General features: G+C 42.3%; 2 protein-coding genes and 1 long non-coding RNA gene across 4 annotated transcripts in view; 2 read left to right on the top strand and 1 right to left on the bottom strand.

Annotated features, from left to right (window-relative positions):
• CCHa2-R (CCHamide-2 receptor) overlaps window positions 1–24,865 on the top strand; it is a 69,661-nt gene that overhangs the window by 12,085 nt on the left and 32,711 nt on the right. For both annotated transcript variants that reach the window (XR_005014018.3, XM_036813992.3), the window contains exons 2-6: window positions 18,309–18,893; window positions 20,366–20,585; window positions 20,646–20,812; window positions 21,506–21,699; window positions 21,825–21,945. Coding sequence is in view for 1 of the 2 variants with exons in the window: in XM_036813992.3 (XP_036669887.2) it covers window positions 18,592–18,893; window positions 20,366–20,585; window positions 20,646–20,812; window positions 21,506–21,699; window positions 21,825–21,945 (1,004 nt within the window). In the remaining variant the exon portion in view is untranslated. The remainder of the gene's footprint in view (window positions 1–18,308; window positions 18,894–20,365; window positions 20,586–20,645; window positions 20,813–21,505; window positions 21,700–21,824; window positions 21,946–24,865) is intronic.
• LOC136116671 (uncharacterized) lies at window positions 2,613–3,641 on the top strand. Its single transcript, XR_010653714.2, has 2 exons — window positions 2,613–2,751; window positions 2,813–3,641. It is a non-coding gene; the product is annotated as an uncharacterized lncRNA (long non-coding RNA).
• Window positions 10,404–13,801, bottom strand: LOC108010972 (serine-rich adhesin for platelets). Its single transcript, XM_017075994.4, has one exon. It carries the CDS (start codon window positions 12,993–12,995, stop codon window positions 10,953–10,955), a length of 2,043 nt encoding a protein of 680 aa, XP_016931483.3. The 5' UTR covers window positions 12,996–13,801; the 3' UTR covers window positions 10,404–10,952.

The raw sequence follows: 24,865 nt of genomic DNA on the forward strand, positions 1-24,865 counted from the left end.
CTTTGGACCTTCGGACCTTTGTTAAAGTCAAAATAGCCTAAACATAAATATTTACATATAAAAATTAAATTGAAATTATCAAATTGTTTCACCCGAACTGCGTTATCGTAGAATCCAACAAATTAGCGCGTACCGTCACACGCATCCATATACATACGTAAGTATGCACGTAGTGGATAAACAGAAATCTAACTAAAGTAAAGTTTGTGTTAATTATTAAGTGGATTAAGATTTTTGGTTCGCACAAACGTATGTACGTATACATATATCTCAGCCAAAAAATGTTGAGCGTGCCCTACGACATATACATGTGTACATTTGCTGCAACACATCTACCCACACACAGCGTGCGTTTACCGTTCCTGACAAAGTCATAGGTAAGTAAAAAACGTAGAAATAAATACATTTTTATATCCGTTACTCGTAGAGTAAAAGGGTCTACTAGGCAGAAGGAAGCCTTTCCGACCCCATAAAGTATATATACTCTTGATCAGGATCACTAGCCGAGTCGATCTAGCCATGTCCGTCTGTCCGTCCGTCCGGATGAACGCTGAGAACTCGGAAACTTTAAGAGCTAGGCTATTGAGATTTGGCATGCAGATTCCTGAGCTTCTTACGCAGCGCGTGTTTATTTCAGCAAAGTGCCACGCCCACTCTAACGCCCACAAACCGCCCAAAACTGTGGCTCCTGCAGTTTTGATGCTAGAATAAAAATTTTAACTGAAATGTATTGTCTTCATCAATACCTATCGATTAAACCAAAAAAAAGTTTGGCACGCCCACTTTAACGCCCACAAACTGCCCACAAACTTCAAGAAATCGTACATATGAGCGCGGATATCTCAGAAACTATACAAGGTAGAGAATTGGGATTTCAGATTTAGGTTCCGTAGCCTTGTACGCAGTGCAAGTTTGTTACGGGAAGATGCTACGCCCACTCTAACGCCGCCTAAGCCTGTGGCGCACACAATTTTCATGCTAGAAAAAAATGTTAAAATGTTAAAAATGTTATTTGTCTCGTCAATACCTATCGATTGACCCTTAAAAAGTTTGCCACGCACACTCTAACGCCCATAACGCCTAAATTTGTCTACCGCCCACATAACCATATATTGATATCGCGGGTAGGTGGCGCATTTCAATCTCGCTTTACTGCTTGCATATCTCCATATTCCTTTGGTCCCTTTAGCTGAGTAACGGGTATCTGATAGTCGAGGTACTAGCGTTCCCCCTTGTTAAAAGTAAGAATTTGGCAAAGTAGATTTTAAATTAAAGAATAACTTATAACTTAGCGTATAAAACTGGATAAAATCTGGGAGGTTCCTGTTGAGATCCAAACAAAAAGTGGAAACTGCTAGATTTCGACGAAATTTGAGGAAGATCTCAGACTGGAATCTCGTCATCGAAAAATGAAATAAAACCCATCTTTCTCGGCGTAAGGATGTGAAAACTCTCGATGGAGCTGAGTTTTAAGGGAAAAATAACTCTCTACTATGAATCAAATATTCATAGTTCCAGCAGCAAAGAACTGCAAAAAACTTTACCTAAAGCAGAAATTATTGGTAATTTAATATTTTGTTTAATTTCTTTAAAATAAAATCTGTAATTTTCTTTTTTATCTTACTATTTATTACACAGATAACTTACAAAACTAATTATTGTTTAGCTATTAAGATTGGTAATACTTTTTATACCCTTGCAGAGGGTATATTGATTTCAGTCAGAAGTTTGCAACGCAGTGAAGGAGACGTTTCCGACCCCAGAAAGTGTATATATTCTTGATCAGCATGACTAGACGAGTCGAACTAGCCATGTCCGCCTGTCCGTCCGTTTCTACGCAAACTAGTCTCTCAGTTTTAAAGCTATCGGGCTTAAACCTTTCCAAAAGTCTTACATCTTTTGCAGGTAGTATATAAGTCGGAACCAGCCGGATGGGACAACTATATCTCATAGCTCCCATAGGAATAATCGGAAAACAAAATTTTAAAAAATATATCTTTGGTGTTTTTAACTCATAGCCTCCTAAGCTTGAAAATAACATTTTTTAATTAGTTTTGAATTTCGAATTTAGTTTTATCAAAATCGAACGACTATAAAATATAGCTGCCATAGGAAATCGAAAAATTGGTTGGAATATAATTTGAAACAAATTATAGCTTTCGTGTTTTTTAACATATAACCTCCTACGCATGGAAATAACATTTTTTAAATAAGTTCTGAATTTTGAATCTAATTTTATCAAAATCGGACGACTATATCATATAGCTGCCATAGGAACGATCGGAAAATTGGTGGGAAAATAATATGAAACAAATTATAGCTTCGGTGTTTTTGACACATTATCTTATATTATTAGGAATAAGATTATGTCAATTTTTAAGAATTTCGAATTAGGTTTAATACAAATCGGACGACTCTAACATATTGCTATCAAAGAAACGGTCAGAAAAATAATAAAAAAAAATAGTTATTTAAAAAAAATGTTGCTTTACAATATTAGTGGGGACAGCGTTTAAAGTGTTTAAGTTTGTCGTCAGCACCTTCAGCCGCATTGCGTCTTATTCGGTCTCCACTTATTCCGAAAACGAACAATTTACGAGAGCCGAAGTATACTTTGTAAGCTTCCCGAAAAATCTCAAACTTAATTTATTGATGAAATCATTAAATGCTTTCAACATTCCTATCAGTTTTGTTCTGCAGTTCCGTTTCTGACCGTAGCCTTTAAAGAAAAGACGATTGCGTTATATTAAAGTGAGCATTTTAGATTATGTTTCAAATTTTACATTGTTTGTTTACATTGTTTTTTGAACAGCAGCCGAAATTATTTGATATATACAACTGATTAATGTTGGCGCTGTTTATTAATGGCCGGAAGGCAGCAAAGCACAGGACTTCAGCTCCTGCTCGGATTGCGGTGAAGATTGTCCAGCTTGCTTGTCCAGCATATTTAGGCTGATGAATATGCAACAGAACCATTTGCAAATCATTCATTGCGTAAATGAGTTCCATAAAGCGGTCATTAGCTTGGTCCTCCTTTTGCACAGGAATCTCAGACTCTTAATTAGCTAATATTTCTTGTGATTTGACCCAGCTGTTATCTTTCTGGTCTCCATTCACCCTGAATAATTCCTTTGACGGCTGTTCCAGTCCTGTATTCCAGTGTCAATAGGATGCATCGTGCCAGCACTGAATGAAATTCAATAACCACTCCAGCCAGCCGTGCAGATGGTGAACTAGGCTGTTAAGTAAGTGAAGAAGTTAAGCCCAGGAAGCGCGGGGAAGGATTTCATTAGACGAGCGGTCAATTTCCGAGACTCGACACTTAATGATGTGAATCAGTTGTTTTTTTCCACCGGCGACAGGACTCACCTGTCTCATAAGAAGATATTACTCATTTCCTGCGATTCACCCTCTGGGTGATTTTTACCGCATTCTGCGCCTAAAAAATGATAACTTGACGGGTCTGCAATCACCGATTGCGGTTGTTACGAGTCTGACACTTATCTTTCAGTTTTTCACTCTTGTCTCAGGCGAATGATAAATTTAAAATCCAAAATAACTTAAGGACTTTGAATGTTTTTGCCAATTTTGTCACATCGGAACCAAATAAATGAAGAACGAATTTTTGATTGACCGCACAATTTTGCAAAGAATCGTTCTTAAGATATTCGCAAAAAAACATGTTTTTCCGATTTTGCTTGATTAAAGAGCTAATATTACAGAACCCTCTGCTATTTTACAATCTGAAAAAAGATAGATATCACTTGTTGCGATCGGACTTTAATTAACGGACTTATTAACCAAACAATAAAGAACGCTATAGTCGAGTACCTCGACTATCAGATACCCGTTACTCAGCTAAAGGGACAAAAAAGAAATGGAGATATGCATGCAGAAAAGCGAGACTGAAATGAGCCACCTACCCCTGATCACAACCCAGTCGGACCGTCAGACATGTGGTGCTTGATTCCACTATAATTTCCATAGGAAAAATTCAGGGGTTGGCATGCAGATTCCTGAGGTTCCTGCGCAGCGCAATTTTGTTTCAGAAATGTGCCACGCCCACTCTAACGCCCACAAGCCGCCGAAAACTGCGTCTCCTACAGTTTTGGTGTTAGAATAAAAATTTTAATTGAAATGTATTGGCCTCATCAATACCAATCGATTGATTCAAAAAAAGTTTGCCACGCCCACTTTAACGCCCACAAACTTCAATAAATCGTTAATATGAACGCGGATATCTCGGAAACTATAAAGGATAGAGAAATGGGATCTCAGATATAATATCAGTAGCCCTGTACGCAGCGCAAGTATGTTAAAGTGTTATTGGCACCGGTCAGGTCGGAAAAGACAGACCCCCTATACCCCTCCGTTGTTCTCCATTCGGTTTCCCTCTTGTTCTTGAAGATTGACGATGAAAAACACGTTTGTATCATGTATCTTTTATTCTTTTTCGTGTTCCACACAATGGCTCCACCCCTTTTCCAGGCAACACTGTGTGTTTCGCGTTTCCGTTCTCAGCTAACGATTGCTGGGCGATGCAAAGGAAAGATGTCAACAAAAAAACAAATGATTAATTTACATAAAGATTCCGATTCAGTTTTTTTGGAGGCTACCATTGTGCGGGCTTAACTAATTTTCCCCTTAGCGTTGCAGAAAGTATTTTAATTCCTTATGCTCACTAGGCTTCCCGTACTACTTTTATTCAATTTATTTTGGACAGGCCATAAGGGACTTTAACTAATGAAGCCGAAAACCTTAGCCTCTTGTGTACCGAATCGAATTTTCTTCTTGCTCGTAAGTGTAAGCTCATTGGTGACAAGTAATATGTTTAAAGCTTCATATTTGAATTGCATTTAACTTGATCTTGCACGCGAAGCTAAGGAATCTATATCTAAAGTCCCACTCTCTCGAGATCTTGTAGTTTCCGAGAACACAGCGTTCACACAGAGAGACGGATATGGCTAGATCGACTCGGCTAGTGATCCTGATCAAGAATATATATACTTTATGGGGTCGGAAACGTTTCCTTTTACCTGTTACATACTTTCCGACGAATCTAGTATACCCTTTTACTCTACGACTAACAGGTATAACAAATAAACAACAAACAATTTGAATACCCGTTACTCGTAGAGTAACCCAAAATGAAATTTTCCACGCCCACTTTACCGCCCTCAAACTTCAAAAATCGTAAGTATGAAGGCAGATATCTCGGAAACTATGAAAGATAGAGAATTGGGATTTTAGATCCCAAGGCGCCCACAATTTTCATGCTGGATAAAAAATTTTAATATAAATGTTTTAGTCTCGTCAACACCTATTGATTGACCCAAAAAAAATGGGGCATTTCAATCTCGCTTTGCTGCTTGTATATCTTCATTTCCCTTTGGTCCCTTAAGCTGCGTAACAGGTATCTGATAGTCGAGGTACTCGATTATAGCGTTCTTCCATGTTTATTTTACAAACAAATTCACCTTGCTTTTCACCCACAGTAGTATACTTTACGCGGTCGGCAACGCTTTCTTCTACCTATAACATACTTTTCCCGGAATTCAATGTAACCTTTTACTCTAGGAGTAACGGGTACAAAAATACACATCGAAACTTGGGTAAAAAATGGGTTTTAGATTTGTTACCTGCGCCCAGAGAAATTGAGAATGATAAAAACCGAATCTTCTGAGCTTGAGAATGCTGTCTTCCTACTTTATCTTCTCGATATTAAGTCTAAAGCAATCTCGGTCCTGAGGCTCCTCACTTATCACGACGTTATCGAAATGAGCAGCGTCCCTGTTTCGCTGGAATTAGTTTTGGTGCAAGGTGTACGATTGAAGTTAATGAGTGACGTGAAAAGAGACGACAAATTGGAAGACTTGCTCCGCTAGTTGCATTTGATAAAAGCCCTTCGCTATTTGTGTTTTTTCATGCTGTAATTTCCAACGAAATCGGTAATGCGCTGTGTCGATTAACTAACACAAATTTATGCATTTGTAATATCTATACTTGAGTAATAAAAAAGGTCCGTAAAAACCGAAAGTTGCCCCTGAAATAATTCGGAGGCGCGTGCTAAGTACAAATTGGTACAATAGGCGACCCCAAAGGCATCTATGAGGCATCTATACCCAATTTTTCCCCTTTCCGCTTTGTCCATTGTCTTTCTCTTGCTGTCACGGTCTCAAATGTTAAACAATTAGAAATTTAGAAATTTAGAAACTTTTATCGCAAAACTTGATATCAGAACTTTTGTTTGTTAAAGGTGCGATCGTCACGAGAATTTTATCTCGTTAAGAGGTGTTTTTGTTTGATATCAGAAGTTTTTATTTTAAGCATCAATCATATAATTAATCTTCTTTTTTAAAAGCCGTAGAGTTCAAGTTTCTTATATGGAACTGTTAGTAGCAGCTCAAATTATTCCATGACCCTAAATAGACCCTAAATAGAAATACACAATGTTGACCAAAGATGAGGAATCTCAAGAGCTGTACTGCTTAAAGCTTTAGCTGAAACGGTTTTTAAAAAATAAATAAAAACTAAAAAATCGAAATAAAAAGTATGCACATCATTTTTAAACGATGGTATTTAGACAAATCATGTTAGCAAGGCGTACACAGTATTTCAATACACCTATCCATCGACATACGTATAGCACAAGCATGTAGCTTTACAAATTTACAAGTTATGGGCGTACGAAATTTAGATACTTATAGCTGCTTTTCCGCCAAACTAGCAAGTTGTTCAAAAAGTATTAGAAATAAAGATTCTTATAATAATATTTAACACCATCAAAGATTTTTTAGGACATTAATAAAAAGTTTGAATATGAAAAGAAAGTAAAAATCTCAGGCAGTGTTAGATGTACGAACTAGGGAATATGTCAATTTTTGTTGAATAATAACTTAAAAAACGTGACTTTTTACAACAGCGTGTCTTAGGTATAAAGTTCAGCAATCTCAAGGGCTATACACTTTGAGGATTAAACAAAAATCATTAAAGCCGTTTTTGACAAATCAAACAAAAAGCTAAGTATAGACAAATTATCTTAGAGGGGCGTACAAAGTATTTCAAAATACCTTTCTAAGTAAACAAAATAAAACGTTCATTTTGGGAAGACCTTCAAAATCTTTTTTTGCGTATTACTTTTGAACGGTTTTTACAAATGAAATTACAACTTGTGCATTAATTCCCAAACGGTCCCAACAAGTCAAATTTTCTTATGTTTCACTTTTACACTTTCACCGCTCTGTCTCCCAAACCAATTGATTTTTTTAAGTCTTGGTATGCAGTCATTTTAGTTTTTGCGATACCTTTCGATTGATGTACAACTCGTTTCGATCGGATTATCACAGTCGATTTTTATGTCTTCGTGTATACGTAGTTGTGGCATTCGCACACTCCCCTGGTGCGCTTCGTCACTACGTGGACTGCCGTCCACAGTGTTATGCATTTGTAACTGACGGGGGAAATGAGATTCGTTTAAATACGATTACTTTATAATACCTATTGATATCTTTTTACCAAAATACAAGTATATTTCATTTCCAAATCTTAAACAGCTTTAACACATTTCCTTTAAAGGCAAAACAAATTTTATATTAGAAATCAATTTTCTTCTTCTCAAATTGAAATTGCATTCCTACATTAAGGCAAATATAAATGCTTAATCATTTTTCTACCCGTGAATCATCGGAGCCATATCAGCTGTCACTTCATATAGACATTTGTATGGGATGTAAAAAAAAAGCACTAATAACTTTAACTTTACTTTAACTTTAACTTTTGTTTTTAATTGTGTTACTTAGTTAATATATTATTGTACAATTATTGTTAGATTTATTTGTGAAATTGCTTCTAACACTGTGCATCGTCTTTTCCAAAATGTGCCCGGGTCATCTGATTCTTTGGACAATGGATTTCGGTTCGCATAAATTGAATCGCCTGCTTCCCTTTCGATAACTCAAAAAGAATGCAGCAAGTCGAAACATATTCGATTTAATAATATAATATAATTTTTCCTTCTTAAAAGCTTAAATGTTGGGACTTGGCATGCAGATTATTGTGCAGCAGTGCCCATGGCCATACGCCTACCATTAAACCTGGGTAGCTATTTTACGATTTTCTAGCTCTTTATTTTATTGTACTCATAAATATAGAAGAAAATTGTTGAACTATTTACATTTATTTATAACAAAACAAGGAAGAACGCTATAGTCGAGTACCTCGACTATCAGATACCCGTTACTCAGCTATATAGAGATATGCAAGTAGTAAAGCGAGATTAAAATGCGCCACCTACCGGCGGTATACAGATTTAAGCGTTATGGGCGTTAGAGTGGGCCCTTTTACTCTACGAGCAACAGGTATAATTAGTTTGTAATGTGATATTAGATTTGACCTTTGAAGGACATGTGTTAAAGCTGTTAAGGAAATGCAAATGAAATATTTTTTAGCAAAAGGAACTAGAAAAAATGATTGTAAAATGGTTAGACAAAGCTATATCATTCACCTAACGGTTGTGGCTATTTCCATGGGCTAGAGAGCGAGACAGCACAATGTATAGGCCATGACGTCTCAATGGACAACACAAAATAGAAAACAAGAAAGCACGCTATAGTCGAGTACCTCGACTGTCAGATACCCGTTACTCAGCTAAAGGGACAAATGGGAAATGGAGATACGCAAGCAGCAAAACGAGACTGAAATGCGCCACCTACCCCTGATCTCAATATATGGTTATGTGGGCGGTATACAGATTTAAGCGTTATGGGCGTTAGAGTGCGCGCGGCAAACTTTTTTTTGGATCAATCGATAGGTATTGACGAGAATAATACATTTCAATTACAATTTTTAATCTACCATAAAAATTGTTGTTTGTGGGCGGTTTGTGGGCTTTAGTGGGCGTGGCAAACTTTTTTTTGGGTCAATCGATAGGTATTGATGAGAACAATACATTTCAGTTAAAATTTGTATTCTAGCAGCAAATCTGAAGGAGCCACAGTTTTGGGCGGTTTGCGCTGCGTAAGAAGCTCAGGAATCTGCATGCCAAATCCCAATAGCCTAACTCTTATAGTTTTCGAGTTCTCAGCGTTCATCCGGACGGACGGACAGACGGACATGGATAGATCGACTCGGCTATTGATCCTGATCAAGAATATATATACTTTATGGGGTCGGAAGCGCTTCCTTCTGCCTGTTACATACTTTCCGACAAATCTAGTATATTCTTTTACTCTACGAGTAATGGGTAAAAAGATTGAGGGTTTTGGTAAAGAAGGCGGAATTAAAAAAAAAACAAGGAAGAACGCTATAGTCGAGTACCTCGACTATCAGATACCCGTTACTCAGCTAAATGGAGATATGCAAGCAGCAAAGCGAGATTAAAATGCGCCACCTACCGGCGGTATACAGATTTAAGCGTTATGGGCGTTAGAGTGGGCGTGGCAAATTTTTTTTTGGATCAATCGATAGGTATCGACGAGACCAATACATTTCAGTTAAAATTTTTTATCTAGCATGAAAATTGTGGGCGTCACAGGTTTTCGCGGTTTGTGGGCGTTAAAGTGGGCGTGGCAAACTTTTTTTTGGGTCAATCGATAGGTATTGATGAGAACAATACATTTCAGTTAAAATTTTTATTCTAGCATCAAAACTGTAGGAGCCACAGTTTTGGGCGGTTTGTGGGCGTTAGAGTGGGCGTGGCACTGTGCTGAAACAAACTTGCGCTGCGTAAGAAGCTCAGGAATCTGCACGCCAAATCTCAATAGCCTAGCTCCCATAGTTTCCGAGATCTCAGCGTTCATCCGGACAGACGGACAGACGGACAGACGGACATGGCTAGATCGACTCGGCTAGTGATCCTGATCAAGAATATATATACTTTGTGGGGTCGGAAACGCTTCCTTCTGCCTGTTACATACTTTCCGACGAATCTAGTATACCCTTTTACTCTACGAGTAACGGGTATAATTAAATGCAGTTATGGCGGGTAAGCCTTAAGATTCGGGAAAGCACATTTAAAAACCACTTTGGCTAAATTAATAATAAAGAAATGGCTAAAGAAAAATGGAAGAACGCTATAGTTGTATACCTCTACGAGTAAGTATACGAAGGACGTGGCAACACATTTAAGTTAACATTTTTTTCTAGCATACAAATTGTGGACGGCTTGTGGGCGTTAGAGAGGGCGTGGCATATTCCTGTAAACCAACTTGCGCTGCGTACAGAGCTACGGAATCTTATTCTGAAATCCCAATCTTCGCGTTCATATGTACGATTTATTGAAGTTTGTGGGCGTTAAAGTGGGGTTGGAAAACTTTATTTGGTTTGGTTTGTGGACGTTAGTCGGCGTGACTGCATGCCTAATCCCAGTAGTGCAGCCGTAACAGTTTCCGAGATCACAGCGTTTATACGGAGTGACGGACATGACTGGATCGACTTGGCTAGTGGTTTTGATCAGGAATATATATACCTTATGGGGTCGGAAAAGGTTCCTTCTACCCGTTACATACTTTTCGACGAATCTAGTATACCCTTTTACTCTACGAGTAATTAATTAAAATACTCAATGGCTTGGCTTTCCACTGCCCCTCTTCCTTCCCATTAAAGTGCGAGTGCGCATATATTTTTCTGATTTTCACCCATTTCAATAGCCATGCCAGCCGAGCAGGGAGCGAGGCATTCCCAAATAAGTCAGTACAAGTGCACACGAAGTAAAATGCAGGACAGCTGTATGCGGGCCAGCGATAATCGCAGGACGCTGAAAGCTGACGAGGGCCCAGACTAAATTACATTTTTAGTAACGGCGGCAGCTAAATTGTCTGCGCACCTCGCTTTCTGATGGGCCCTCCAGGCCGGAGTACAGGTAGAGGTTGCCGCCCAGGCCACTTGTTCCGGACGAGGAGGCCTGCTGCGCCTCACACCCACTACCAGCCAGAAATCAGTTTTTTTTTGGCCAGTCAGCGACCCTCCGTAGAAGGAGAGGAGTCGCGAGGGGGCATGTACAGAAACTCGCTGTCCCTCCAGAAATCCACGACCGTTCGCTGCTGCGGCAGGGCGTCCAAGTGCTCGAAACACCTGGCGAACAGCTGGCCCTGCCTCACATGCCGCATGTGTCCGGCGGCCACCTCAGACATGAACTTTTCCACCGAGGAGTCCAGACCACCGCTCCCCCGCTCCGGCACCGCCCGCATACGCAGCCTGTGCGTCTCGGCGGCGTCCACGTCGACGAGCACGGTGCAGGTCGCTAGCCGGTTGTAAACACTCCGGCTGGGCACATCGTCCACAAATATGTCAAAGTGGTCCACGCTGTCCAGATCGTGGGTAAGCCACTGCAGCGACAGCGAGCCCCCGTCCAGGCGCGCTGCTCCGTAGATGCTCACTGGGAAACTGACCCGCGAGGAAGGATGCCGGCGCGCCCCGTGCATCTCGGCAACAATTTGACGGCGCACCGCCGCCAGGGCGCAGAGGTCCATAAAGAAATTCTTGGCCAGCAGCTTGGCTTCTAGTCGCCTCTGACCCTCGGGCGACTGGAAGAAGTCGGCCCTCCTGACCGCGCGACGCATGTCCTGGCAGTGGTGGCAGTTGCACTGCTCCTGGTACGTCCGGCAGCTGGTCGAGGCCTCCTCGACGTCCCCGCCGAAGCCCTCTGCTAGCTCGCTGGTCCTCACCTCCTCGGGACTCACCAGAGCGAAGGCTCCCTCCTCCCTGGAGACGGCCATCTTGCTCCTCTCTCGCTGCGAAGTGCTGTTTCGGAAGCCTCTGCCGGAGCTTCTGGGAGAGCTGCGGCGCGAACTCCTTTTTCCGGGGAAGTGTTCGGTACCGGATATTGACTTGGTCGAGTTGGCTAGGTCCGGCCTCGAGCCAGAGCTGGCGGAGCCCGTCACGTTCGGCGATGGCCTTCGGATGCTTCTCCGTCTCGACTGGCTCGATAGCCGCGATCCCTCGGAGTTGGGCCCGGAAGAACTTACCAAGGCAAAAATGGCTTGTACTGCAGGCCCGGCCTGCTCGATTTGGGGTGACAAGTTAGGCGACATTCTGGGTGAACTAACGGGGGAAGCCCTCATTTTCGTGCGGAGAGATCTACTGCTTGAGCGGGTTTTCGTGAGGTAGCGCCTTGGGGAGCCCGCAAACTTAATTTGAGAAGGCATTGTCTTGAATTTGAGAGGACTGGGACTCCTCGACTTCGAGTGACTGCCGGGCGTTGCGCCTTCCAAAGGTGGCTCAGACCGCACGCCTTGCAACGCACTGTGTGCCAAAGCATTGGTTGGGTATCCAGCTTCAGTGCTGGCCAAGGTGGTCCTGGGCGAGTAGCCCGTCAGCGGGGTGATGTCGGAGAGGAGGCTTGTGATGTCGTAACTTTCGTTTTTGAAGGAGTAGTTGGAATGGTGAATGGTCGGTGTCATTTGCGAGGAGCTGGGCCCGGTAAACTGGATCGGCATGTCGCTTAGAAGCGTGTCGTTTGATTTGCTAAGGTAGGGATTTTCCCCACTTACGACCTGAGAGGATGAGGAATCAGCGAGTACCAGCGATGGCTTGGGGATCGAGATAGAGCCGTTGCTTTTGATGAACTTATGGAAAAGCCGCTTCACAGACGTGAAAGACTCGCCCGCTTTGACAAGAGCAACTGTGCTCCTGAGGAACTCCTTGATCGAGGTGGTGGTCGATTCGACATTGGGTGACTGCTGGGAGTTTGCCGAGCCACTTTGAACCATGTCGCTGCTTTTCGGGGCTGCTGCGCTTTCTTCGAAGCCCCTCTCGACTGGTTGGCTGAAGGAACTGCGGCTATACGTCCGCGTACTCTCCTGCTGTCTGGAGGTCATCGAGCTCCGACTACCATGAGGACTGACGACTACAAACACGGGCGGTTCAAGTTCCTTCCGAACGCCGAAGCCGTTCTTGATGGAGCTCTTTACAGTGCGGTTGGACATCGGGTGTCTGCTGTTGCCCGATGGAGCCGCAGGCATTTCCTCCGGAAACATGATGCTCACCCTCTTGGACATACTGATAATTTACTTGATACACGAGAGCGATTTATGGAGTTTCTCAGGATCGTGAGAGAAGTTTATTAATCGAAACATTAAGGGTGCGTAGGCACTTCCACTAAACTGTCATTTTACTCAAGGGCAACTTTGCCGATGTCTTTTGCTGATCGCTAAAGTGCAAGAGCAGGCCCGCATTCAATCAAATTCAATGCCGACTAATGAGTATACCTGCAGGCGAGGCAGTGTGTTTCATCCATAACTTGTCTCTGCCGCCATAAGTATCTGAGCACGCAGCGTTGTCTACGCAGCGATTGCGCATAATTTGAATAATGTGTTTCGCGTTGAATGGACAGGACCCAATTTGCATAACTCTCAGACCTTTCAGCCCACATTAAATATGTCCAAGGCTGGCGTGTCTCGAGGCACACCCAATATTTTTAGCTCTAATCAGAGCTGCATGAAGCATAATGAGTTGCTGTTGGGCCCCGTCCAATGCTTCAATGTTGGGCTCTAATTTTAACCTTAAGGCGTGCCAAGATTAGCTTTAAGCCCGCCTTTCTTGCTAGGCTTGCCTACTAAGAAGAACCATCGAATGATTAACCGATATGCCACATTTCACAGCGTTGCCACAACTACAATTAACAGACGCAAGTGTATTAAGGGTGGGATACCTTTAGTACCATTAAAAAAGGTACTTTTTCCACTGTTTGTGGGGAAGACAACAAATATGCCACCCTTATATTTATAATTAATAACGCACGAATAGGTTATACTAAACGTATAGCGTTTATTCGGAGCGGCAAACGGACTGTGATTAAGCTTGGCTCCAAGATCTTCATATAGATATATGCAGGCTTACAAAGTAGTTGCTGAATAGATAAGCGACAGCTTTAGTGGTATAAGAAAGAAGGCGACAAGAGATAAGCAAAGAGCGCTGCAGGTGCCCGTACACCTATGCGCGCATGACTAGGCGCTGGCGATCTGCTCCGAACATCCACTTTTATTATGGCAGAAAAAAAAACAGATCACATTCGCATATAAATTAAAAGGTATTACATGCAAAATAAAAATTATTTTATGTCAGAAAAAGCAAAATGGCGGAAATATCATCGATCCCGTTGATTGCAATTTTTGCGCCGTCAACTTCTTTTATACATACTTATTAATTTTGAGAATTTTGAAAAATTTTGTTTTATAACTGTCAAAATGCAATTTTTCCCGGAAAAGCGCTCTATCACGCACTTGAATATAAAACTGTCTATACTATTTATACCCGTTACTCGTAGAATAAAAGGGTATACTAGATTCGTCGGAAAGTATGTAACAGGCAGAAGGAAGCGTTTCGACCCCATAAAGTATATATATTCTTGATCAGGATCACTAGCCGAGTCGATCTAGCCATGTCCGTCTGTCCGTCTGTCCGTCTGTCTGTCCGGATGAACGCTGAGATCTCGGAAACTATGAGAGCTAGGCTATTAAGATTTGGCGTACAGATTCCTGAGCTTCTTACGCAGCGCAAGTTTGTTTCAGTAGACTGCCACGCCCACTTAAACGCCCACAAACCGCGAAAACCTGTGACGCCCGCAATTTGCATGCTAGATAAAAAATTTTAACTGAAATGTATTGGTGTCGTCAATACCTATCGATTGATTCAAAAATAAATTTGCCACGCCCACTCTAACGCCCATAACGCTTAAATCTGTCTACCGCCGGTAGGTGGCGCATTTTAATCTCGCTTTGCTGCTTGCATATCTCCATTTCCCTTTGAGTAACGGGTATCTGATAGTCGAGGTACTCGACTATAGCGTTCTTCCTTGTTTTTTAATACGTATATACGTATTTTTTGTAATGCCTCAGGCGGACGAGAAGGGGCAAAAACAATATGATATGGTCGTACTTCAGGAGCGATATCAAAGCCTATAAAATACGCCTTATTGTTCTACGTGAGTAACTACCCCAAATCAATAAAGTATTAAAAACACATTTTAGCTACCTGTTAAGTGTGAGAAAAAGAAGTGTCAGAAAGTGTTTCGCTGCGACTTCTAACAGAAATGTTTAGCAACAACAAACCTCGAAAAACGTCATGAAATTTTTTAGCGCCTTAATTACTGAAAACAGTTACTGTGCAGTGACAACAATGTAATAAATCGCTGGTTATAACACATAATATCTGACTTTGTCGATGACTAGGCGGTGGTTCGCGGGGAGCCCAAGCCCCTGTAAGACATTGGCAGCAGGGTGCAAACGTTTCATTTGCTTGTATCCTCAGTTCTCAGCTCGCACAAAATCCTAAGTCATAAATAAATGTTTTTACCTTGCCAGCCACTAAGAACAGATACGTTTTACGGTCGCACCACCAAATTATGACACCCTAAAAGGGTCGAAGTGGTATAGACCTACTAAAACCATTAAGGGGAAAATTAAAAATGCAATTTTTGTCGACTAAGATCAATCGTCGCCTTTTGACTCCTAGGCGTGTCTGGATAGTCAGGATTAATTATTTCTCTTGTTAATGGCTCCGATGAAACCGATCCCCTGGGAAAGCCACTTAAATTAAATTGCATGTCCAAGGGCTCGGCTTTGGCGGAACTTTTACTTCTACTTTCGCTCATGAAAAAAAATTATTCAAAAGTTTTTCCATGCCAAGAAAAGTTTCCTGATTTAGAGAAAAGAATACCTATAAATTTTTTGTTGTTGCTAGCAGCTATTTGACGTTTTTTTAACTAATTGACTGGCGGAGTAAATTTATTTAGAACAGGAAAGGAGAAGACTTTCAAACACAAATCAAAAAAGTTTTTTCTTCAACAAAAGTTACACCGATTCCTTTTGAATAGAGTTCGTTTTAAGGTTAATCCCACAAAAAAGAGAAAAGAGAAAATCATAGATAGACAGGACCCTAACGATTACATGTGCTTGACTACGTGTGAAATTGTATTTATTCCCATTAAATTCATCAACACATTTGTGGGAACTATTAAGTCTGGGCAAGAGGGCCACTTGCCAACAATTACCCTTCCTCACTGAGACAGATTGGCAGCTGTTTCAGCCTGGGGTCAATGGTTGTAGGCCAAGGGCGGAGGTCATTAATGAGAAGCCCAGCGCCAAACAACGTGGTCAAGCATATGTTCTTATACAATGCCCGTTTTCTGGCTGCAAAATGGGTACAACGTTCTACCTCTGGGCGGGCAATAATGCTTTGAACTCTCTTTCCATTAATTAATTAAGGAAGATCTTCACGGAATACATCAGACATTTTCAAGATCTTTTCCCGTAAATAGTTGATTTAATGTCCGACAAATGCATCAAGGTGTCTGACTCAAGTGAGCTCCTGGGAATGCGCTCCCACGATGACCGACTTATTTTACTTTCCGGAAAAGTCTTACGAACTGAAACTTGATTGAATTTCATTTGGGAAATGTCGAGACGCGCACTCGTAGGCCACAATCAAAATAAATAGGTTACGAATTTAAAATCAATAGCAGCTAGCCAAATGACAACTATAGCTGGCAATCTACTATCAAATCGATATTTAAACAACATCGGGCCACCGAAACAGTGAGCGGAGAAAGTCAGGCACCCTCGCAAGCTGGCAGTAGCCAGCATAAGCCCGCCTTGGAATAAGAAGTCACTCTCCTTATCGGTATTAGTCGGGCTCAGGTTCAGCCTCTCCTTCTTTTCGGGGGATAAACGGATTTTATTGCGACTTGAAAGTGCCTTCTTCCACTCGAAGGATTTCGTATCGGCTTGAGTCGGGAGGTGGGATTGCGGATCCGGAAACGGCAATCGTACAACTGAGCGCTCAGCAAGCGTGAAAGATAATCACAGCCTTAGGGTAAGAAATAGGGCAAGATATAATTGGACGTTCGACAGAGTCGGATTGAACGGATTGCCTCCAGGCACATGTATATATTTCGTAATTTATGGCTATGGGCGTTGTAAATTCGTGTTAAACGCAATCATGGTCAGCGATTGCACGTTTAGGAGATTCTTTATTATGCAGATACGAACACCGGCCCACACACACCCAAAAAAATCGATTGGAAAAAACTTAGCAATATAATAGTAAAGCGGTCCCCAACCATCGAATTGTCAACTTATTACGTAATACACAATTGTAAGGATTACTATAAAAATTGTTATGTAACTATAAGAAAGGGTAGATTAGACACATTCCATGGACTGTAGTTAAATAACAATTTTTATAGTTAGTTAGTTAGTTAAGTGATTTTTTTATAGTAAATATATACCTATAAAATTGATCAGATTATTAATAAAATTGGTAGATACGTCATTGTAGCACGGTAATTTATAAGCATAATAAAATAAGTCATTTTCAAATTGCACTTTGGAACTTACACAGAGGCTTTCAGTACACAGATAATAATTTGGTTGGTAAAACTGACCAACCCAGACAGTTTAGTAATTTTACAAATTGAACTTTACTATTATAAATGGTTGTTCTAACGTATAATCTTCCGCACAAAAGTATGCAACAATAACTTTACAAACGTAATCCAATGCACTATAGGCTGGCTGACCAATTTTTTGTCGCCAAAATTAATAACTTTAAAACAATACGTTTACTCGTAGAGTAAAAGGGTAAACTAGCTTCGTCTGAAAGTATGTAACAGGTACCCTATATAGAATATATATTCTTGATCAGGATCACTTGCCGAGTCGATCTAGCCACGTCCGTCATTTTTCCCGTCTTTCCGTCCGTATGGTCGCTGTGATCTCGGAAAATATTAAAGCTAAGAATTGGGATTTGAAATGTAGATTCGTGAGCTTCTTGCGCAGCGCAAGTTTGTTTCGAGAGGGTGCCACGCCCACTCTAACGTCCACAATCAACTAAAGCACTAAAACCCGTCTAGCGCCCACAGTTTTTAAAATAATTTAAATGAGAGTTTGTTTTTAATATCAATTTCTATCTACACGCAAAATATTATTGAAATCGGACAACTCATTAAAAAGTTATAACCCAATAATAAACAACATATTGCAATTCAATCGAGACTGCACACCACATGCAGCAAATAAGTTGCAGGCTAGTTGGCGCTCTAGGCCAAGTGGCGCTGTAGCAGAAGAAGATAGGTGGCGCTACTTATTAATAGTTACTACACTGTCTGCATTAGTCAATTTTAAAACTCAAATTTGTTTGTGTGTATGTGCGCACCCCGATGCACACACTGAGTATGCGCTTTATTTATGCGCCTCGTAGGTAAGGAATTCGCTAGTCTAAAGCTGTTCACCGTTTAAAGCTGTTCAGGCCGCCAGCAACCGAATTAGTTCGAACTGACGAACCCACTCTCTCTATACTTTCTGCCCCAACAGCTTTCGGCGCCAGCTGGAGAAAGTCATGCTGCAGGAGCGGTCGATCTGCGGTCGCGGCCGAGCACAATGTGCAAAATAAAACACGGCCCCGTGGCAACTCCAGCAACACCAGCAGCAACAGCAGCGACATAAGCACAGAGGACCAGGCCGAGGACCTGCGGCTTTGGGCCTTCACCGAACGGAGCAATCCACGGAAGCGGAAGTGGCCATAGCGAGGCCGTAAAACGCCACGCATAAAAACATCGACATTGAGACATCAGACCCGGGAGCGGCTCCCCCAAACATGTACGCCGCCCTAGTGGACGTGGGCCAGACGCTGGTAGCCGGCCTGGTGGACAGGGCCGGGGCCAATGAGAGCGGCCTCCTGGCAAGTGGTCAGGCTGCGGAGCAGGAGCAAGGTCACGGGGTTGCCCACAACGCCAGCGCCGACGACGGAATGGTGCCGTATGTGCCCGTGCTGGACCGCCCGGAGACGTACATTGTCACCGTACTGTACACACTCATCTTCATCGTGGGAGTCTTGGGCAACGGCACGCTGGTTATCATCTTCTTTCGCCACCGCTCCATGCGCAACATACCCAACACGTAAGTGGATACAACGCGCCCAGTTGGGGGCACGCAGAGGGTGGGTTTCACTGGACCAGAGTAGGGGTCTGGAATAATATTTATTGGTGGGCTTTCGCTTTGATACGCTCTGTTCTCCCGGGGACCCCCCCTCTCCGGTTCATAAATAATAATGCTTTCATAAGTCTGCCCATTTGGACCTAAATGTGCTCGTCACTCTGCGAACGTTTTCTGGAATTGCCACTGAAAACTCATGGGTTGTCTTGTGGTCGGCATTGATTTTAATGTTCCAGCACAATCCACGTCCTTCCCCAGCCTTATAGGTGAATTTAAAAATGCCTTTTAACTCCTCAGAAGCGAACATCAAAAAAGATGTCAAGCAATCCGTTGGCTGCGATTCTCGAATATAAAGTGGTTTAGTCCGCAAACAATATCGGACAGTCCTTTAAGTTTGAATTAACGCTCAAATGTATTCAATTTCCATTCACCAAGGATCGCTATTCCACCCCTTAGCAGGCGTACTTACCTATCCCGACTGGCAAGATTCAGTATTTGCCTATATACATAAACATTTCAATACTTGCAATGTATGCCTCCTCATGCGCAATTTTCGCTTTCCAAATCCGATTTCGCATACAGCCCAGGGAATCTGCAAGCTGTTTCGGTCCCTGTTTTATTCTGTTTTTTGACAAGAAAACTACAATTCGTAGTCAAACCGACAGCTGGCGGCGGAACTCTGGAAGGAGGCCGTCTGCTATATAAATGTTTATTAACTTTTCCAAGTTGTGCCGTCTTGTAAGTGGCAAATTTCAAATAATTCAAGTATGGATTCCATCAAAAGTTTCTGGGCCAGGATGCAAATGGGTTGAGCAGTTGAGGATGGCTTTCGCTCAGTTCGGCTGCCATTATATTGAAACTCTCCCTCAACAACTCGCTGCAGGTGGCCGTGTTTTCGCACTGATTGCCCGCAAATTATCACATTCTACACTCTTCTTCGAACTGGCTGATTGCAATGAATCAGTATTTGTGGCAGTTATTGTAATTGCTAACGTAATAGTCCTGCCATTGTTGGCAAAGTTAGCAGTTTGCTCGCCGACTTGGTCGCGCCCGTTTGTCTAGGCACGATGGCTGGGAACGTGTCCGGTTGAAATTCACTCACTTGCAGTTAGTTAAATCCAGTAGCTCTCAAAATTTCCCCGTTCTAGGGCTCCAGTGCTTGCCCTAGCTGGTTCACAAGAGTCGTTGGTGTGTCAATGTCAAGCCGATTCGCTCCAAATCGTCCCCTTTAACTTTCCTCGAACAGTACCCGTTTTTGAAATGGGTTGGGCGGCGTGTAAGTAGGAATGTGCTCTTTAGGTCCTTTGCGAACGTTCTTTAATTGTCACTTGGCAATAATAAAGGCATTCCAGGCCGACGAGAGTTCCAAGTGAGCGCACATCTAACCGGGTGAGAGGCAGGGAGGATAATCCCTTACCAACTCTACATACTTACAGCTACATTCTGTCCCTGGCCCTGGCAGATCTGCTGGTTATACTGGTGTGCGTGCCCGTGGCCACAATCGTATACACGCAGGAGAGCTGGCCCTTTGATCGGAACATGTGTCGCATTAGCGAGTTCTTCAAGGACATATCCATAGGAGTGTCGGTGTTCACACTGACCGCTCTGTCCGGGGAGCGGTACTGCGCCATTGTGAATCCCCTTCGCAAGCTGCAGGTGAGTGATGAGACGACTGAAATTCTCGGGTGAAATAACCGCCTTTCTCCCTTCCCACAGACCAAGCCACTTACCGTGTTCACAGCGGCGATCATCTGGATCTTGGCCATCTTACTGGGCATGCCCTCCGTCCTCTTCTCCGACATCAAGTCCTACCCCGTGTTTACGGCCATGGGCAACATTACCATTGAAGTGTGCTCCCCATTCCGCGACCCGGAGTATGCGAAGTAAGTTGATCCCGGTACTAGGGAACCATGGGCGCCACTATGGTCCAGGAACCACGCAAAAGATGCTGGTCAAAATGTTGGCCAACGAGGCTTAATCGGTGCAAACGAATTTCGCATTCCAAATTTATAGCAACTGCAAGATTCGCTGGTTCTGCGAATGGGCCTCACTTGCCGTCAGTCGGCATTAATCATAAAGGCCCTTATACCCTCAAGCTGTCTTTCCCACCACGTGATGCAGCTCCTTTCAACCGGTCCCTCTCTCTGCTTAAGCTCGCAAACACCGGCAAGTTGAACCTAATTCATTTTCCCATCAATGTAGCTCCTGTAGCGCATGTTGGAAATCCTTTCGTGCGGCTGGCGTCAGCTGTTGCCACATAATCTGCTTGTAATGTAATTTACACAGATCCTGAATAGCCGAGGTCGCCCCTTAACTGTTCGCTATTTCGCTAGATTTCATTAAAAGCTTGCCGAATGCTTTAGTTATATACTCGCTTTTATGGTCCCCTCGCAGAAGCGCAATTTAATGTCGCCCATTTGGTCAGACAAACTATGAATAGTCATGCCTGTCTAGTATTTAAAAAACTCTCAAAATCCTCTTTGAGGGGAAATTGAATGAATGTCCTTCAATCCCTGCGACGACCTTATCAGTCTTGCTCAAGTCAAAAGGGACCATGTTTAATGACTCTCTTCCAGGTTCATGGTAGCGGCCAAGGCGCTTATATATTACCTGTTGCCGCTGTCCATCATCGGAGCACTCTACATCATGATGGCCAACCGGCTACACATGAGTGCCCGCAACATGCCCGGGGAGCAGCAGAGCATGCAGAGCCGTACACAGGCCAGAGCACGTCGTCATGTGGCCCGCATGGTGGTGGCTTTTGTGGTGGGTAAGTCATCGCATTCCCCGATCTGTATTCCGCCATCCGACTTACCACATCCCGCACCCTGCATCCTGCATCCCGAGTCCCTAAGACCCACGGACACTATAATTGGCTTTGGGTTGTCTTTTCAGTGTTCTTCATATGCTTCTTCCCGTACCACGTGTTCGAGCTGTGGTACCACTTCTATCCCACGGCGGAGGAGGACTTCGATGACTTTTGGAACGTGCTCCGCATCGTGGGATTCTGCACAAGGTGAGAGGAGCAGCTCGAAGTTCAGTCGAGAGCTCTCAGCAGGTTTTGGTGGCTTTCCCTCGCCACTTACCATCTTTGGGGGACATTTTTCTTGACCCCTACTTGCACTTGCCATCCAAGCATTCCTTGAGGGGTTCCAAATGGCCAGCCCGCTTTCTGTCAGAAGAAGGGAAGGAATCTGGTGGTGGTTCAGCGAGAACGCATATGGTCGTTACAGGGCGACTCTTCCTTAAAGTTGTATGCACTCATTTTCGCTGCATTGCCGCTGGCACCAGCTTTTGGCAAAATTTTTAATTGAAACAGATTTTGCAGGCGTACCCCGCTCTCTTTCCGCTTACCAGTACATTAATATTTGTTGACAGCCCCTTCCTCATAATTTTTCCAGACCCACCCCTCTGATCCGGGAACCCATTTCGGCGTCACTTAGCGCAATAAAACTCGGAAAATAATGCGTCAGCAATTTTGTGAAATTCTTCGCTGCTGAGCGGCGGGACTGAAACAATTTGCATTCTCCACCAGTGGGTGAAAATATAACCCTATATAGTGTCACAAAATCGAGCAGATATCTGGGGAATGGGATCTATGCAAGTATTAAAGTGGAATACACAAATATTTTGTCTTTAAAGAATAGGATAGATTGGGGTAATGATAGTTAAGGGGCAAGAAAGTTTGAGACCCTAGCGGCTAAACGGCTAGTTTAAGATGCAAGCCGTTTAAAATGAAGATACCGATAACGCCAGCAATTGAAGAAGTTATGAATTCATTTCTGTCAGTGTGACATTTGATAAAATGTCTTCATAGTGTTCGACAATCTTTATTAGACATTGGTCTTTGACGAGACTTTTATACCCTTGCAGAGGGTATTATGATTTCAGTCAGAAGTTTGCAACGCAGGGAACGAGACGTCAGCATCACTAGACGAGTCGATCTAGCCATGTCTGTCTGTCCGTTCGATTCTACGCAAACTAGTCTCTCAGTTTTGAAGCTATCAGGCTGAAACTTTTCCAAAAGTCTTATTTTTTTTGCAGGTAGTATATTAGTCGGAACCAGCCGGATCGGACAACTAAATCTTATAGCTCCCATAGGAATAATAGGAAAAAAAATTTAACAAAAATTATATCGTTTGTGTTTTTTAACAAATAACCTCCTAAGCTTGGGAATAACATTTTTTAATTAGTTTTGAATTTCGAATTAAATTTTATCAAAATCGGACAACTATATCATATAGGTGCCATAGGAACGTTCGGAAAATTGGTGGGAAAATAATATGAAACAAATTATTGCTGTTTTCAGTTATGATGCTAGAATAAAAACTTTAACTAAACTGAATTTTTCTCATCAACACCTATCGATTGACCCAAAAAAAAGTTTGCCACGCCCACCTTAACGCCCACAAACGCCCAAGAACGCTATAGTCGAGTGCCTCGACTATCAGATACCCGTTAATCAGCTAATGGGACAGAAGGGAAATGGAGATATGCAAGCAGCAAAGCGAGACTGAAATGCGCCACCTACCCCTGATCTCAATACATGGTTATGTGAGCGTTAGAGTGGGCGTGGCAAACTTTTTTTAGATCAATCGATAGGTATGGACAAGACTATTACAATTCAGTTAAAATTTGCTATCTAGCAAAAAAATTGTGGGCGCCACAGGTTTAGGAGGCTTGTGGGCGTTAGAGTCGCGTAACAAACTTGCGCTGCGCTCAAGGCTTGGGGATCTAAATCTGAAATCTCAATTCCCTATCTTCGATAGTTTCCGAGATATCCGCGTTCATATTTACGATTTTTTGAAGTTTGTGGGCGGTTAATCGAATATCGTATCTTCGGCACTCCGGGGTTACCATATCCTTGCAGTGTATGTTTACCGAAAACGAAATATATCGGTCCATGTATTATTTTGACATTAATTATCCAATCGTTCCTATGGCAGCGATATTCTTGATCAGCATCAGACTTTAGCGTTATAGACGTGTGTGGGCGTTAGAGTGGGCGTGGCACCATACTCAAACAAACTTGCGCTGCTCAGGAAGCCCAAAAATCCGTATTCCAAGTCCCAACATTATAGCTTCTATGGTTTCCGAGATCTCAGCGTTTATACGGACAGACGGACATAACTAGATCGAGACTTATAGTGATGCTAATCAAGAATATTGATGCTTTATGGGGTAGGAAACGTCTCTTTCACTGGGAACACATACAAATAAATTTAAAAAATTAATCTGATTGTAATCTGATTAAAATTAGAATTCTTTACTATGATAATATAATAATGCTTATAACCATAATAATAGTAATAACAATATAAAACACCTTATAAAGCTGACATTTTAGATTTTCGGTAATTGCCTCCAAGTTGTAACTTTTTAATAAAGTCTCTGACTGTTTCTGTTTTCAGTATCCATTTGTAAGACAGCTAAGATTAAAAAACCATTTTTTTAAATTATGTCTTTAAATTCTTAAGTTTTTACTATACTAACTACTTATGCAAATGATCTTATTGCATTTTGGTTCGCGACACGTCCGACCTTGTTGGAAACGGTAAACGCACACTGTGCGTAGGTAGATGTGTTGCAGCACATGTACACATGTCGAACCCGATATCCAAGGCATAGTTTCTTTGGCAACATTGCTTAGAATTGTCCGTAGATTAAATTAATTCCATTATTCCACAATGACTTTTTTCAGCTTATCCTCCCGAGGTAATGGTGTGGAGGCTGATCCTGCGCTCCAGGGCATTGAGATCTGGATTTCCGCTGAAAAATGTAGCTGGACTTACACATAAAAGGCTTTGTCTTGTTACCACAATGCTTAGGATCGCTGTCCTGTTGGATCCAAAAATCATTTTCGAATCTCAGCTTCGTGGCACCTTGATCCAAGCCCTTCAGTTCCAAAAAAAAAGTTTCACTTATGAATCCCGTGG

This window comes from Drosophila suzukii, chromosome 2R (assembly GCF_043229965.1).
Source record: "Drosophila suzukii chromosome 2R, CBGP_Dsuzu_IsoJpt1.0, whole genome shotgun sequence".
Lineage (NCBI taxonomy): Eukaryota > Metazoa > Arthropoda > Insecta > Diptera > Drosophilidae > Drosophila > Drosophila suzukii.